We start from the raw sequence: 16,383 nt of genomic DNA on the forward strand, positions 1-16,383 counted from the left end.
TCGATCAGAAGATACAAAAGCTTAAAAGCACATTTAAAAGATTCAGGCACTCGAATGGACCTTTCATACAATAAAATGAAACTGATCTTCCAATCTACCTTGTTGCAGCCCTTGCATTTTTAAAATATGCGCTTTTTCTGTAGCTGCAACACTATATTATGCACCCCATTTTCCATTTTCTGATGTAATTCTTGTGTCGTATAATTTGCCCAGGCAGAATGCAAAACAAAGTTTTTTTACTGTTTCTCAGTTCACGTTACAGTAATAAACCAATACCTGGAACAGAGCACTGACATTGACGGATAGGATTTGGAGCATGTTGTGATTGCAACATCCAGTGCCTTGAGATGCCTCCTAAAGGCTGAGTGCATTTCCAAACATACCAACAGATGGGATCACTGTGCTCAGCAGACCACAGCAATGGTTCAATGGTTTTTTATTGCCACGAATGCACTGGTGTCATTATTTTTGCATAGATCACACAAGAACGAGTCGCCATTTTTTAAATCGCTATTTACAAAAAGTCCAAGTGCTCAATGTACTGGAGTGGCTCCCAATCCGGGTAAGCCCCAGGCCGCTGCAGGGCCTCCTCCATTGCCCTTGACTGGCTCAGCCTGCAAACGGATGTCCCTCTCCACCAGTGCCCATATACGATTGGTCATTCCATGAATCAGAAAAGAATTCAAGAGAATTATGGACTGGTTTTGTATTGGTTTATTATTGTCATGTGTACCAAGATACAGTGAAAAACCTTGCATGCTATCCCATCAAATCATACTTTACTCAAGTACAATCAATCAAGCCATTACACAAGTGCAACAGGTAGTGCGAAGAAAAAAATAGCAGTGTGCAGAATATAGTGTTACAGTTAGAGAAAGTGCAGAAAAAAAGTGCAAGGGCCGCAATGAGGTAGGTTGGAAGATCAATTTACACTCTTAGCTAATAGAAGGTCCATTTCGTAGTTTGATAACAGTGGGGAGAAGCTGTGCTTGATTGTGTGGTGCAAGCTTTTAAGCCAACTGCCCGACGGGGCATAAATGGTCTTTGATTATGTGTATGCAGAGTAGGGAAAATGTGCAACTCACTCCTGTAGGGCATGGTTGAGGTAGGTTGCATTTCAGGGAATCTAGGCAAGTGCTCAAGGAAGGAAATAGGGTGGATGGTATTATGTTGGTTGTTGCCCTTCCCTCCCCACTTTGCAAACTCAAATACTTGTGAAACATGCAAGCACACAAAATATTCAATTAATCTACTTTCTGCTGTGTCCATTAACGCAGGTTTATGACAAGATCGTTACATTTGCCAGTGTAAAGAGGTCTACACTGGAGGCACTAATAGGACTGATGCAAATACAGACACATCAAGCTCATTAAACTGCAGGGATCTGAAATGCAAAAGACAACATGAATCCTTCTTAAAGCTGATTTAGAAAAAAACAAAGCAATTCAAATGTGTGCTGTTAGAATCTCTTGAAAGGCATCACACTTTTGAGCAAAAAAGTGTGAAAAAAATAAGTTTATTTAAAGCGCATAAAAATATTCGACACAATTACCAAATAAGACACAATTAAAATAGCTGTCATTAGATCAAGAATTAATGAACTAACAAATGGGATATTAAATACAATGATTTCTGCAAATGCAGGCTAAGTGACATTCGACAGTTAAATGGCCATAGGATATAATGAAACAGGGCCAAATTTGACTACACAGCTGCTGCATCTAGGAACCGCAGACACTCAAATATGCCTAGTGAAATGCCTCACTTTGTAGGTTATACCAAGTATATTCATTTATCCTTCTGATAAATATGGAGGATTTTGCAGGGACAATGTTTGTGGTATTTTTCCAGTCCTTGGAGATGCCTGCAGTCGATCGTTCAGTTCTGAGCCATGAAGGCAGACAGGGCTCATTGTTGCCCAGTAGACTTGGTACATCTGAGGTCTTTATTTTCATAAACCCTTTTCCTCAATCCAGCAAAGGTAATGTTGATGCATTGGAGGCTATGTTATTTTCATCTGTCTGCAACATGAGGTGGCTCCTGAGATATTGGAAGTGTCCATGATTTTAAGGGGTCTTGCTGAGAACAATATTTTTGGAGGGTTGTGTGCAAGGCCATTAGTCTTGAAGGCTTTAGTGAAACAGTCATTGATGACTTTGGTGAATGAATCATTGATGATGAATCGACTTCAGTGTGCACAAATTTAAGTGCTTCCTGCATACTGCAACTCAAGAAAGAGGATTAAGAGGTGCAAAAAGGCTGCAGCTGCTGGAATATTGAGCAAAAAACAATGTTGAATGGGACTTAGCTGGCTAGGCAGGATCTGTGGAGGAAAATGGACAGTTGGTGTGATAGGTCAAGGCCCTTCATCAGACGGATGGAGTAGAAGGAAGAAAACTGCTAAAGGGAGGTGAGGGAAGAGGGTGGGGCAAGGTGGTTCTTATCCATGCCAAAGTTTCTACTCCATACAAACCAATCAAATTGCTTTCGTCATTTGGTGTCTTAGTTCTACTTAGCTCTGCCCTTTACTTTGGCATGGCACATTCCACGTTTTATGAAACACCCCGATAGGTTATAATAGGTGTTTTTGCAACCACAATATTGTACCAATTACGTTCTACTGGGCTGGTGTATAATAAGTACTAACAATGTGGATTTAACTGTCAGGTCATGACAAATGATGACATAAGAGTTGGTCATATGGTTGACGAGAGAGAAAAGCTTTAGACTGCAGGAAGATATGCATGCTCTACTGAGAGGGGCAGAGAAATGCAAGATGATGCATTTTGGCAAGGCCAATAAGGGAGCGCAGGCAGTTGCCCCGTTACATGTTAGTAGAGGATTTTGATCTTGCTGATGTTGATGCCAGGGCCATGAGTCTTGTGTGCTAGTGAATGAGTCATTTATGCATTGGAGCTCAAACACCAAGTGCGCAATCGCACCTGTTGTCTGCATATTGCAACTCATCTAAGAGGTTTCCTTGGAGACACAGGTGACTGTAGATACTGGAATCTTGAGCAAAAAAGACAAAGTATGCTGTGCAGGTCAGTAAGATGAGATTGGCAAGATGGGCTTTAATACAAGTTGGGACGTGGACAGCAGAGTTTTGGTTCATCGCAATCCTACAGGAATGCTATACTTTAAAACTGTATTTAGTGATGCAAAATGTCCCTGAGTGTTTACAGCCACTGTCAATCTTTTCTTATTGATATTGTTATTGATATTAATGCAGTAGATTTCTACAAACCCACCCAATGATTCACCCATGAAACTAGGTTTCACAAAGTCAAATTATGTAGGATTGTCAACCAGAGACTATTATCATAGTAAAATAGTCCCATATCGTGGAACAGCATCTATTTACTGCACTACAAAGCTATCATATTGCTCTACAAACACTTTCTATAATTCTTTCATTTCATTGGATATTTTCTGTTTACCCTAACATGACCCATAATTAAACTAATATAACATATACACTCTCTAGTTTTTAATAAATATACTATCTTGCATTTCTGTAACCAACTTATCGGAAAAAAAACTTTAAACATTTATGGGCAAATTAGCGCAAAGTCAGATTTCCGTAGATCAGGTCTTCTGTAACCAGGGAGCCTCTATGTATAATAAATGGGAGGACTTGAGTGGGAAAGAAATGTGGGACTTGGAGCATACATTCACAGATCCTCAAAGGCAGTAGAGCTGATCAACAAGACAAGAGCAGGGGCAGTGTGCTAAATGTACATAATAACCAGCCCGAGTGCTGTATACCGAAATACAAACTGCTGGAGGAATTCAGCGGGCCAAGCAGCACGTGCAGAGGAATATGGACAGAAAAGGTCTTAGGTCGGGATTCTTCTTCGGCGTTGCGTATAGTACTGGTTACCAAATTACAGGGAAAAATTGCATTGGACAGGCTACATAGCAGATTTACAGGAATACTGAGCAAAACTGAAAGTGCTAGAGAAACTCAACAGATCAGGCAGCATCTGTGGAGGGGATGGACATGCGACATTTCAGGTTGAGATCATCCTTAAATGTTGCTGGGATTGGAAAGAGACGGCCCTTACTGCTGGATTAGCAAGGAGCTCTTTTTGTGTTAGGTACAGACACAATTGGCCAAACGGGCCACTGTTGCACTTTTTCTACGATTTTGTAATTAAACCAAACCACTAATTTTCCATGTTTTTTTTAAAATCAGCAAAGCATAAATGTTCTTTTTTACAAAGTTTATTCAACAAGAGACTGAAATTTGAAAACTGTTAGCCATAGTTTCATCCCAAATCATTAAAAATATAAAGATACTGTATTCAACAATGACCACCCATTAAAAAGTGTACCATTAACAAAAACAGCATAACCTTCTTAAACCATATTTAAGTTATTCTTCATAAATCAAATCACCATTGCTCTGTCATAGAAAACATTATTTACAATAAAAAATATTCCCAAGTCAAATCTTCAAATAACCATCTAAAGGAGAACAAAATCACAAAAGTAAGCCTTCGCCTCCAAATACAGAGCTAATATCAATGAGTAAAATTAATCTTCTTAATTTATTTCCATAATATTACGTATGTGTAACAAAGAATCAAAAGAAAAAATTAGGAGTGCGACAAAAATACCTTCAATTTTTCACAGTTTGTCTTTCTCTTATCACGTCACCATGCCAAGGATCTCCATCTCTACAGTGTGGCTTCCTTTATATCTTGTAGTAAAATTTATTCTTTGCCTTTAAATAAAATCTTTGTACCCCATAAAATACTTTGAGACGTAATGAGCAAAACAGTTGAGACAGGATTGCAAGGAATTTGCAAATACAATTTAGGAAAATATTATCGTTTTCATTGAGTAGGCAATAGACAACTTTGTAGTAGCAAAAACAGGATTTAAAAAAAGGTACCAGCGAGAAAGATGGAAAGTACAGTGATCAATGGAGCAAGTCAGGAAGTCCTGGGGCTTCAAATTGTTCAACAATCCATTCAAGGTTCAACTTTACATAAATATATCATTGGACACCCAGGTACTTTTCATTTTTCTCCCATGGTGATTGATTCACCATGGCAACACAGCCAACAATGAAGAGACAGCATTGTTAGCATCGCAACAACAATAAATTATGAAAAGCTCTGTAAATAATGACTTTGAAATTGTACCCCAGAAAATAGTGCATTAATCATTTACATGGTCAACTGAAGTGCCTGTCTCTGCAACTGTTAAAACAAAAATTCTCAATACCTCATGGTATTAAGGCCAAAGGAGGAAAGTCATGCAGACTTAACTGCCCATACATTTAAATGTGTCATCCTTCAAACCAATTAATCAAAAAGTAGGAAAGTATGGACACAAATAATCACAAAATAGATTTCTGATTAAACTAATAGAAACCAGACTTTCAGTGTATTGTTCTCAGCTTTCAAATATTAGAGATCTTCATTCCCAGTAGAAAGTGTGTACAATTTACTTAAGCATTATTGTTTCACACGTGTCTTTCAAAGTAATTGTACAAATTGAAGCACAATATATAAATGGAAAGGCAACATATTTCAAATCTGATTCAACATAAAAGATGAACTGGAGATATTTTTCACCAAACCCAATACAGGTCTAATTGTTCCAAAATGATTTTAGCCTAACAAGTTTAGAATATGAAATATAAATGCTGTGTCAGTATTCTGTACAACAGTTCTTCTGATTCATCCATCTGCAGGTTATCAACTCAATTTGGTAAACACAAGTTCTGTTAAACATATGTATATTTACTCAAAATTCTTTTAATCCACCTTGACAACACTGTAGATCTTGGACACGAACCAGAAACATGCGAAAAACCCAATAGTTCCTGAAAAAAACAAAACTAAAATAAGCTGTTTGCTGACATTAGTGATATTCAGATGTATAAAAATGCCTGATTTTATTACTGATTTCTTGTTTTATTTTCCCTCCAGTGACTCTAGCTAAGAAACGTAAATTATATAATTTCCATGCTCTTCAAGACCACTGATGTTTTACCAGCATATTGCCTATGATACCTTGCTACAACCCAGCTGTGAATCAGAGATCTATCTTGCAGCTAGTGGCATTCTCCCTGCTGAGGCTGACCAATGACCTGGAATGCAACAGGAATGCCAGTGCCTCAAGCAAGTAAATCACTGACTTAACAGCAGGGCACCTCCACAAACCACAGCACTGAACAGTTCCTGAATCTGTCTCTTCCTCTTAGCTGAACAAACATATGTAGAGCATTTGTGACACAGGCTGGTGCACTGTCAGCCTCAAGAGTGCAATTACAGGTTTATCCTCATAACTTAAGGGTGGCGCAGTGGTGCAGCAGTAGAGTTGCTGCCTGCAAGCACCAGAGACCCGGGTTTGATCCTGACCACAGGTGCTGTCTGTACGGAGTTTATATATCCTCCCTGTGACTGCGTGGGTTTTCTCTGGGTGCTCCAGTTTCTTCCCACATTCCAAGCATGTGCAGGTTTGTAGGTTAATTAGCTTCTGTAAATTGCCGGACAGTATACTGGATCTTGAATGGAAATAGACAATAGACAATAGGTGCAGGAGTAGGCCATTCGGCCCTTCGAGCCAGCACAACCATTCAATGTGATCATGGCTGATCATTCTTAATCAGTACCCCGTTCCTGCCTTCTCCCCATACCCCCTGACTCCGCTATCCTTAAGAGCTCTATCTAGTTCTCTCTTGAATGCATTCAGAGACTTGGCCTCCACTGCCTTCTGAGGCAGTGAACTCCACAGATTTACAACTCTCTGACTGAAAATGTTTTTCCTCATCTCCGTTCTAAATGGCCTACCCCTTATTCTTAAACTGTGGCCCCTGATGAAATCCTTCCATCCCATGCACTGGGGGGTGGGGGGCAGGATTTCATTGATATCAAATGTTAAATAGCGGAGGGGCTGTATGGTCCATTCCTAGTCCTACTTTTAAGAATTACAGCAGGATCTTGATCAGCTGGGCAAGTGGGCGAAGGCTAATGGAGTTTAATCCAGATGAAGTGTGAGGTATTGTATTTTGGGGAGTCAAATCAGGGCAGGACCTTCACAGTGAATGGAAGGAGCCTGGTAAGTGTTGTAGGACAGAGAGATCTAGGAGTACAAATGCATATTTTGCTGAAAGTGGCATCTCAGGCTGAAGAGGTGGTGAAGAAGGCTTTTGGCACGCAGGCTTTCATCAAAGACTGTATATAGAAGTTGGGATGTTATGTTACAATTGTACAAGATGTGATGAATTGCTGAATTATACACTTTTGGTCACACTGCTATAGAAAATATGCCATTAAGCTGGTAAGAATGCAGATTTTTAAGGATGCTACCAAGACCCAGGGCCTGAGCTATATTGAGAGGTTAGGCAGGCTAGGACTTTATTCCCTTGAGCGCACAAAGCTGAAGGGTGATCTTATGATCTTATAGACATGTACAAAATCAAGAGGTGAATAGATAGGATGAATGCAGAGCCTTAATCCCAGGGATAGAGGAATCAAGAACTAGAAGACATAAGTTAAACATGAGAGGGAAAAGATTTAATAGGAATCTGAGGGGCAACTTTTCACACAGAGGCTGGTGGATATAAGAATGAGCTGCCAAATAAAGCATTTAAAGCTGGTACAATAACATTTAAAAGACATTTAAACAGGTGCATGGGCAGTAAAGGTTTAGAGGGATATGGTCAGATGTGGGCAAAAGGGACAAGCTTGGACAAATTGCCCTTTGGACAAATCGTGCTGAATGGCCTGTTCCCATGCTTTATGTCACCAAGAGATTTCTGGATATTAAGGAACAGTGCGAGGCAAAGATCAGCCACGATCTTACCAAACAACACTTCAGTTCCCATCCATGCACTCCAGATGCTGCCTGACCTGCTGAGTTACTCCAGCACTTAGTGTTTGAAACCAGATTCCATCAACTGCAGTTTCTTGTGTAACCATCTCAGATTATGAAAGTTTGCTGTGTGCAAATTGTCTGCTGCGTTTCTAAAATTACTATCAACAAAAGGTTTGCTCTATTGCGAAGACCTTTGGAACACCCTGCAGTTGTGAATAGCTATTCACATGTTAATTCACAACTAAATTGATAGGAAAATGAAACCAAAATTGTGCAACAAAAAAATGTCACTCCAGATTCTCATAGATCTTACACAGCTTGGCAAGAGGCTTGTCAGCCAACCAAGTCTGTGTAGGCCATCAAGCACTCATCTATACACATACCATTTAAAAAACATTTACAGCGAGTGGGCAACTCATTCATTAATTTTCATGCATTTTGAGGAAACAGAGACAGAGGCACCCTGAAGAAATGCGTCAGAGCACATAAAAACTTGCAAACTTCATAGAGCCAGCACCAGGTCAGAATTGAACAGCTCAACGGGCCATGTTATTAGCCAACCCAAAACTTCTCTTGAATCCTAATGACCCCATGGTATCACAAAATGCTGGAGTAACTCAGCAGGCCAGGCAGCATCTCAGGAGAGAAGGAATGGGTGATGTTTCGGGTCGAGACCCTTCTTCGGACTGATGTCAGGGGGGCGGGACAAAGGAAGGATATAGGTGGAGACAGGAAGATAGAGGGAGAACTGGGAAGGGGGAGGGGAAGAGAGGGACAGAGGAACTATCTAAAGTTGGAGAAGTCAATGTTCATACTGCAGGGCTGCAAGCTGCCCAAGCGAAATATGAGGTGCTGTTCCTCCAATTTCCGGTGGGCTTCACTATGGCACTAGAGGAGGCCCATGACAGAAAAGTCAGACTGGGAGTGGGAGGGGGAGTTGAAGTGCTCAGCCACGGGAGATCAGGTTGGTTAAGGCGGACTGAGCGAAGGTGTTGAGCGAAAGATCGCCAAGCCTGCGTTTGGTTTCGCCGATGTAAAGAAGTTGACATCTAGAGCAGCGGATACAATAGATGGGGTTGGAGGAGGTGCAGGTGAACCTCTATCTCACCTGGAAAGACTGGTTGGGTCCTTGGATGGAGTTGAGGGGGGAGGTAAAGGGGCAGGTGTTGCATCTCCTGCGGTTGCAGGGGAAAGTGCCCGGGGATGGGGTGGTTTGGGTAGGAAGGGACGAGTGGACCATGGAGTTACGGAGGGAACGGTCTCCGCGGAACGCAGAAAAGGGAGGGGATGGGAAGATGTAGCCAGTAGTGGGGTCCCGTTGGAGGTGACGGAAATGTTGGAGGATGATTTGTTGGATACGCTGGCTGATGGGGTGGAAGGTGAGAACGAGGGGGATTCTGTCCTTGTTACGAATGGGGGGGGAAGGGGGAGCAAGAGCGGAGCTGCGGGATATAGAAGAGGCCCTAGTGAGAGCCTCATCTATAATGGAAGAGGGGAAGCCCCGTTTCCTGAAGAATGAGGACATCTCTGATGTTAAAGGAGATCCATGGTAGTGGGGGCCTGGAAACCGGAAGTTATCGAGGAGACGGGGAGCATGTGAGGTGTCCTACCGAACCTATTTCCACCTACCTTGACTCCATCGTATCCCCCCCTGGTCAAATCCCTCCCTATCTACATCCAAGACACCTCGCATGCTCTCCATCTCCTCGGTAACTTCCAGTTTCCAGGCCCCCACTCCCTCATCTTTGCCATGGATGTCCAGTCACTCTACATTTCCATCCCCCATAAGGATGGTTTTGAAGCCCTCCGTTTCTTCCTCGACCGTAGAACCAGCCAATCTCCATCTACTAACACTCTCCTCTGCCTAGCAGAGCTGGTTCTTAACCTTAACAACTTCTCCTTTGACTCCTCCCACTTCCTCCAAACTAGCTATGGGCACTCGCATGGGCCCTAGCTATGCCTGCCTCTTTGTCGGGTACGTCGAACAATCCCTGTTCCGGACGTACACTGGCCCCATCCCCGAATTCTACCTCCGTTACATCGACGACTGCATTGGTGCTACCTCTTGTACCCATGCAGAAGTCACTGACTTCATACACGTCACTTCCAATTTCCATCCTGCTCTTAAATATACTTGGACTATCTCCGACATCTCCCTACCGTTTCTGGACCTCACCATCTCCATCACAGGAGACAGACTATTGACTGACATCTACTATAAACCCACTGACTCGCACAGCTATCTGGACTACACTTCTTCCCACCCGGTCTCCTGCAAAAAGTCTATCCTCTACTCCCAATTCCTCCGTCTACGCCGCATCTGCTGCCGAGATGAGGTGTTTCACACTAGGGCATCAGAGATGTCCTCATTCTTCAGGAAACGGGGCTTCCCCTCTTCCATTATAGATGAGGCTCTCACTAGGGCCTCTTCTATATCCCGCAGCTCCGCTCTTGCTCCCCCTCCCCCCATTCGTAACAAGGACAGAATCCCCCTCGTTCTCATCTTCCACCCCATCAGCCAGCATATCCAACAAATCATCCTCCAACATTTCCGTCACCTCCAACGGGACCCCACTACCAGCCATATCTTCCCATGCCCTCCCCTTTCTGCGTTCCGCAGGCTCGGCGATCGTTTCGCTCAACACCTTTGCTCAGTCAGCCTTAACCAACCTAATCCCTCGGTGGCTGAGCACTTCAACTCCCCCTCCCCGTCTGACCTTTCTGTCATGGGCCTCCTCCAGTGCCATAGTGAGGCCACCGGAAATTGGAGGAACAGCACCTCATATTTCGATTGGTTCAGCTTGCAGCCCAGTGGTATGAACATTGACTTCTCCAACTTTAGATAGTTCCTCTGTCCCTCTCCTCCCCTCCCCCTTCCCAGTTCTCCCTCTATCTTCCTGTCTCCACTATATCGTTCCTTTGTCCCGCCCCCGACATCAGTCTGAAGAAGAGTCTCGACCCAAAACGTCACCCATTCCTTCTCTCCTGAGATGCTGCCTGACCGGCTGAGTCACTCCAGCATTTTGTGATACCTTCGATTTGTACCAGCATCTGCAGTTATTTTCCTACATGGGTGTAATCATGTAGGAAAATACCCCATGCCTCTGTATCCAATGACTTACAGTGGTCATGAACTGACATCTCAATTTTAAAATGTAAATTTCAATTTAATTATAGCTAGAATGTTTGTGATTACACCCAGCTTAAGATTTTAATTTAGAATGAAATAATTAATGTTTCATGATAGAACCAAGCCCGATTAGAAGAGATTTCAATTCCATGTCACTTCTGAACATTTGGAGGAAAGGACAGGAGAAACCTTATAAAGTGCAACATTCAAAGATAAATTCAAGATAACTTGCACAGAATGGTTCTGAACAGCTTACCTGTGAAAAGAAAAAAGATCAGTGCCATTATCATTGTGTATCCAAAATACAAAATAATGCTGGCAGTTCCAGTTATCTGCAGTTTGGAATAGAAATAATGGACTGCGTAGATTAAAAAATATATTGCTGTAAATCCACTGGTTAGGAATGAACGCCATTGCCAGTGATAGTCCTGAAATGATAGAGGATAAACATATTTTAAAAATATGCAAGGACATGCTAGGACGATATGCTTCCTTATTTGAAGAGTACATTTTAATGTACGAGTACTACAACACTTTAGAAGGTTTTTAAACTACTTTACACCCATTATGTAGAAAGTATGCAGCATAGACGCAGGTCATTCGGCTCAATTCCTTCATGCTAACCAAGCTGCCGATCTGAGCTCATCCTATATGGGCTGTCTTGAGCTCATATTCCCCTAAAGCTCTCCTCTGCATGTACCTGTCCAAATATCCCTTTAAATGTTGCAATTGCAATTGCAGTTGCAATTGCATCACACAGCTTGTTTCCTATGCCATCTAATTTTAGATTCCCCTACTCCGGGAAAAAAGACCTCTATACCATTTATGAAGTTATATAACTCTAGCCTCTGCATTCCAGGGAAAAAAAAGTCCTTCTGTAATTTTAGCCCTCCAGTTCCAGTAACATCCTTCTGAAACTTTTTGATATTATTTCCAGCTTAACATCTTCCTAAGGCTAGGAGTCCTGAACAGCACATAGCACTCTGAAGTGTCCCACCAACGTCTTGTACAGTTGTATCAAAATACCCCAACTCTTGTACTTAATGCTCTGATTGGTAAAGGTAAACATGCCATTAACCTTTTCCATTACTGTGCTGAGAATTGGGCCACGTAGGGCTCATGGTAGCGTTGATGCACCACAGTTCCTGGGCACTGTCATCACTGTGTTTGTATACTCCTTTGTCCCTTGTGGTTGCTAACTTGTTTTACACCCGAGTGCAGCTTTGTGGAAATAATTAGCAGCACACCTCGAAAATTAATGTTGTTCTGAATGCCACAATTACAGCATCACTACTCCATGATCTACATTTTTCAAAGGATAATGAGATTACCACCAATTCTACACAAGGTTCAACAAAACCCCAACTGCCAGCCATTTTACATCCAACTAAAAGAATACAAAGTTGACTTTAATAAATGGATTACTGGACAATGTATTGATATCAATTCTACATTGCTAGATCCCATTGGAGAATTTACATTTAAGACTACTCCCAAAGCCCAATAACGTTCTTTGAATCAAAGTGATTACATTTCAAAGTATTCTTCAATATAATACCCGTAAACCTACATTTGTTCCTGATGTACATTGCAATACTCTTGACATGGTCACCAGCAAATAGAATGAAATAATCTTTGCAACCATCCATAAAATTATTTTCCGCATCATTTAATTAGCAGCACAGAAAGCTGTGATATTTCAAAAGAACAGATCTCAGAGCAGCAATACAGCCAAAAAATACACGATTGACACCATCTACACTTCACGCTGCCTCAGAAAAGGAGCCAACATAATCGAAGACGTCCCAGGTCATTCCTTCTCCCTGCTCCTGTCTGGCAGAAGGTGCAGAAGCTTGAAAATGAGCACAAGCAGACTCAGGAACAGCTTCTTCCCTTCTGTTATCAGGCTTCTGAGTGGACCTTCCCTAAGCTAGGGTACTGTCCAATTCACATCTACCTCATTGTGGACATTGGACTTTGCCTATAGAATTGATATGCTATAAGCTAAGAACTATATTATGCACTATCTTTCCCTTTGCTGTATCTGTTGTACTTCAGTGTGAAGATTCTATTTATGGTATATCTGATCTGTATGGATGGCATGGAAATCAATGTTTTTCATGGCTTTCACGGTACCTCAGCACAAGACAATAATAAACCACTGTCTGTTGGAGTTTGCGGTGAAAGGGCCTTTGGTTTACCGACCCATGAAGCCATTTATCCCATCCACACCTCTTTTCCAGCTTTCTCCCCCATCTCATATAAGTCTGAAGGTCTCGACCCAAAATATGGTTAATCCATTTCCTCCCAAAATGCTGTCTGATCTGTTGAATTCCTCCAGCAATGTGTGTTTAACCCACCTATACTAATCCAACATTTATATTAGTTCTCATGCTCTCATTAACACCTCTCAAATACTATCCCTCACCTACACACTTAAAGCAATTTACAGCAGTCAATTGACCTACTAACCCATATAAGATACGGGCAAACCCACATGGACACGGGAAATCCGCAAACTGCAGACAGGCAGCAGCCAAAGTCAGGATTCAATTTAAGCCTTTGGCGCTGTAAGGCAGTGGTTCAAGTAGCTATGCCACTGAGCTGCCTATCAAATTCAATTAGCGTACATGCCCTTTTTGCTTCTATCTCAATTCAGTACAGAATTATTTTAGGACGTAAATATGAAGCAATGGAAGGATCATGTTTAACGATTGATTACGTTTTGGGATTAAAATTGTGATTTTGATGTGACTGACAAAAGACAAACCAGTTAGTCTACGTGCATAATTTCTTAAAAATTGTTTCTAACATGTGAAGTTCCGACAGGGCAAGGATTCGTTGTCAGCTCTCGGTGACTTTCTTAAAATACTGCTGTCCTTTTTGTGAATTAAGTCCTTTAGTTGCTAGTTAGGGAGTTCCTGGATTCGGATTGCAAGACAGGGTATTTGCAAGTCAAGAAGGTGTGTGATTTGGAGAAGATTCTGTTTACAGTGTTGTCATGAACCTGTTGCCCATTGCAGAGGTTGCTGGTCTGGGAGGCAATATTGATGGAGCCTAGGTGGATTGCTGTTATACGCTTGTGACCTGTCATGTGTATGACATGTAATGTTGCACTGACCTGTATATTTCCCCAAATTGCTCAGATGGAATATTCAACAGCAGCTCAAAGAAACAAAACTTTTATATTTTAACACAGGAAAATATCAAAATAAAAGCATGATGTATCATTAAACCACTTGTGAACCTACCTCAGCACAAAGGTGGAAGTAACAAAGAAGAACAGTTGCCTCAGAGCAAGTAATGATAAGAATAATGAACACCAGAAACAGGAAACCAAACATATAATACATCTGGTGAGACCTGTAATGATACAGAAATTAGCAACAGGAAAAGAAAATATAGTTCAGAAAACAAATTTGCATTAACAAAATAGTTAATTTCAGCTGTTGAGTTGCTGTGCAGAAGTTACATTAATTCTGTCATAAATATAACAGACCCACTTAAACATGAAATGCTATTTCAATGAGTACTGTAATGTCCGCTGTAAGACCCTGTTGTGGCTAGCACAATGAATATACGCCCGACATCTTGTAAGGTTTTAATAAAAGATCCTTCACCAGGAAACTCCCAGAAGGTCCCCTGACCTCAGTCACGAGGCACAAGCACATTGGCCAGCTTCTGCTCTTGGCCTCAAGGGGGCACTGGCATTTATATTACATATACATCACATCTCCCCCTTTACTTTAATTACATCACATCTCCCCCTTTACTTTAATTACATCACATCTTCCCCTTTACTTTACTTGCATCACAAGTACCAAAGCCACCTTGTAATTTTCCTGTTAAGTATGGAGGTGTCTTAAAAGGTGTACCCAATACAGAAATAAACTTCTGATTACAACTGCATTGCTGATTTGCCCAACAATAGGACTCACCATATGCTATTGAGAATAAAGAACAGCTGAATGAAGATACATCCAAAAGGCAGTATGCCACCCATGATGATTCCAGGCACAGACTTTGTATAGAATGACTGGTCAGGGATCTGGCGTGGGATCTGATTAATGCGAACAGGATGTTCTATTGCCTGCAAAAGTAGCTGCATTTAATACTTTGAACAGCATTTAATGCTTTTGAACAACAAATGGAACAAAACAGAGCCAGATTGAACTATTTATACAAGCAGCAAGGTGCTGCTATGAATGTCATAACGATGTGATGTGAACCCATACGACATGATGCCTGATCTGATCAATCTGTTCCTGCCACATTGTCTGAGGTATGTTTTAAATAAATTGAAGCAAAAGTGAAATGGTGGCTATCTGATTGTTTGTTGCATCAATTATTAACAAACTTATATTGAAAAGAACCTGGATAATCCTAGGTGAGATTGTGCTACTAACTTGATAAAGTGGTTGAATATATTTTCTATCTTCTCACTTAACTTAATTTCATTCCACTGCAGGTTGTGGTAAATAATTAAAATATTTCGGATCACCCTTTACTGTTAAATTCCAGGCAATTTATCTTGAGATACCGAAGCAATTCAGAATATACATGTATAGATTCTTATAGTTGGGAAAGTAAACATCCTAAAACTAGAGACCTCAGACACCACCTTTAAATTCCCCAAGCACATCCTATGGGAGCTGATCTTCACAAATCTACAGCATTATAGATGCAACTGATTAGGGAACGCTATCAATAAATCCTGAGCATTCACGGCTCGAGAAACTTCGGATTAAACTCATATCCCACAATACTTGGTTATCTCCACCCCATCTCAAGAAAGCAGAATCCATCCATCATTAAGGATTGTCATCATTTGAATAAGGCCCTCGTCTTGCTGCTACCATTAGGCAGGAGGTGCAGAAGCCTGACATCCCACACACTAGGTTTAGGAATAAATAACTTTTCTACAATTATGATGCTCTTGAACCAACCTGCACAACCTTAAACCAACCTCAGCAATGGAACACTCCAGGCCACTTTTTGCACTACCATGGACTCTTTTTTTCTAATTGATTGTTTTTGAACTAATGTCTTGTTATTTTTGCAGGGTTTTTCCTTTCAATTCTTTGTAGAATTTGTGCAATTTATGCTTTTGTGTGCTCTCTGAGTCTATGTGCCTGTGATGCTGCTGCAATTTATTTTGCAGTTAAAATATTTTCATTGTACCTGTACCCCACTGTACTGAGGCATATGACAACATACTCAACTTGACTTGCTTGCAACGTGACTGGCAAGTTGCCCACACCATGTCCCGGAAGACAGCAATGCTAAAGACAAGATTTTCTTTTCATATTATGTAAATTGCTGCAACACAGGGGGGAATGCCATAGCATTTCTTCAAAATATACCACTGAAGAAATTGTAACAAAGTAGATTGAAAAGCAAACTCATTGAAAAATAAA

At 41.3% G+C, this 16,383-nt stretch overlaps 1 protein-coding gene across 1 annotated transcript in view; it reads right to left on the reverse strand.

The window, feature by feature from the left end:
- Window positions 1–704: 704 nt before the first annotated feature.
- tm9sf2 (transmembrane 9 superfamily member 2) overlaps window positions 705–16,383 on the reverse strand; it is a 37,436-nt gene continuing 21,757 nt past the window's right edge. Inside the window, exons 14-17 of the mRNA XM_078402224.1 lie at window positions 14,905–15,056; window positions 14,218–14,329; window positions 11,223–11,394; window positions 705–5,839 (exon numbers count right to left, since the gene is read on the reverse strand). Of these exons, the coding sequence (XP_078258350.1) occupies window positions 5,772–5,839; window positions 11,223–11,394; window positions 14,218–14,329; window positions 14,905–15,056 (504 nt within the window). The 3' untranslated portion in view covers window positions 705–5,771. The remainder of the gene's footprint in view (window positions 5,840–11,222; window positions 11,395–14,217; window positions 14,330–14,904; window positions 15,057–16,383) is intronic.

This window comes from Rhinoraja longicauda, chromosome 7 (assembly GCF_053455715.1).
Source record: "Rhinoraja longicauda isolate Sanriku21f chromosome 7, sRhiLon1.1, whole genome shotgun sequence".
In the NCBI taxonomy this organism is placed as follows: Eukaryota; Metazoa; Chordata; class Chondrichthyes; order Rajiformes; family Arhynchobatidae; genus Rhinoraja; species Rhinoraja longicauda.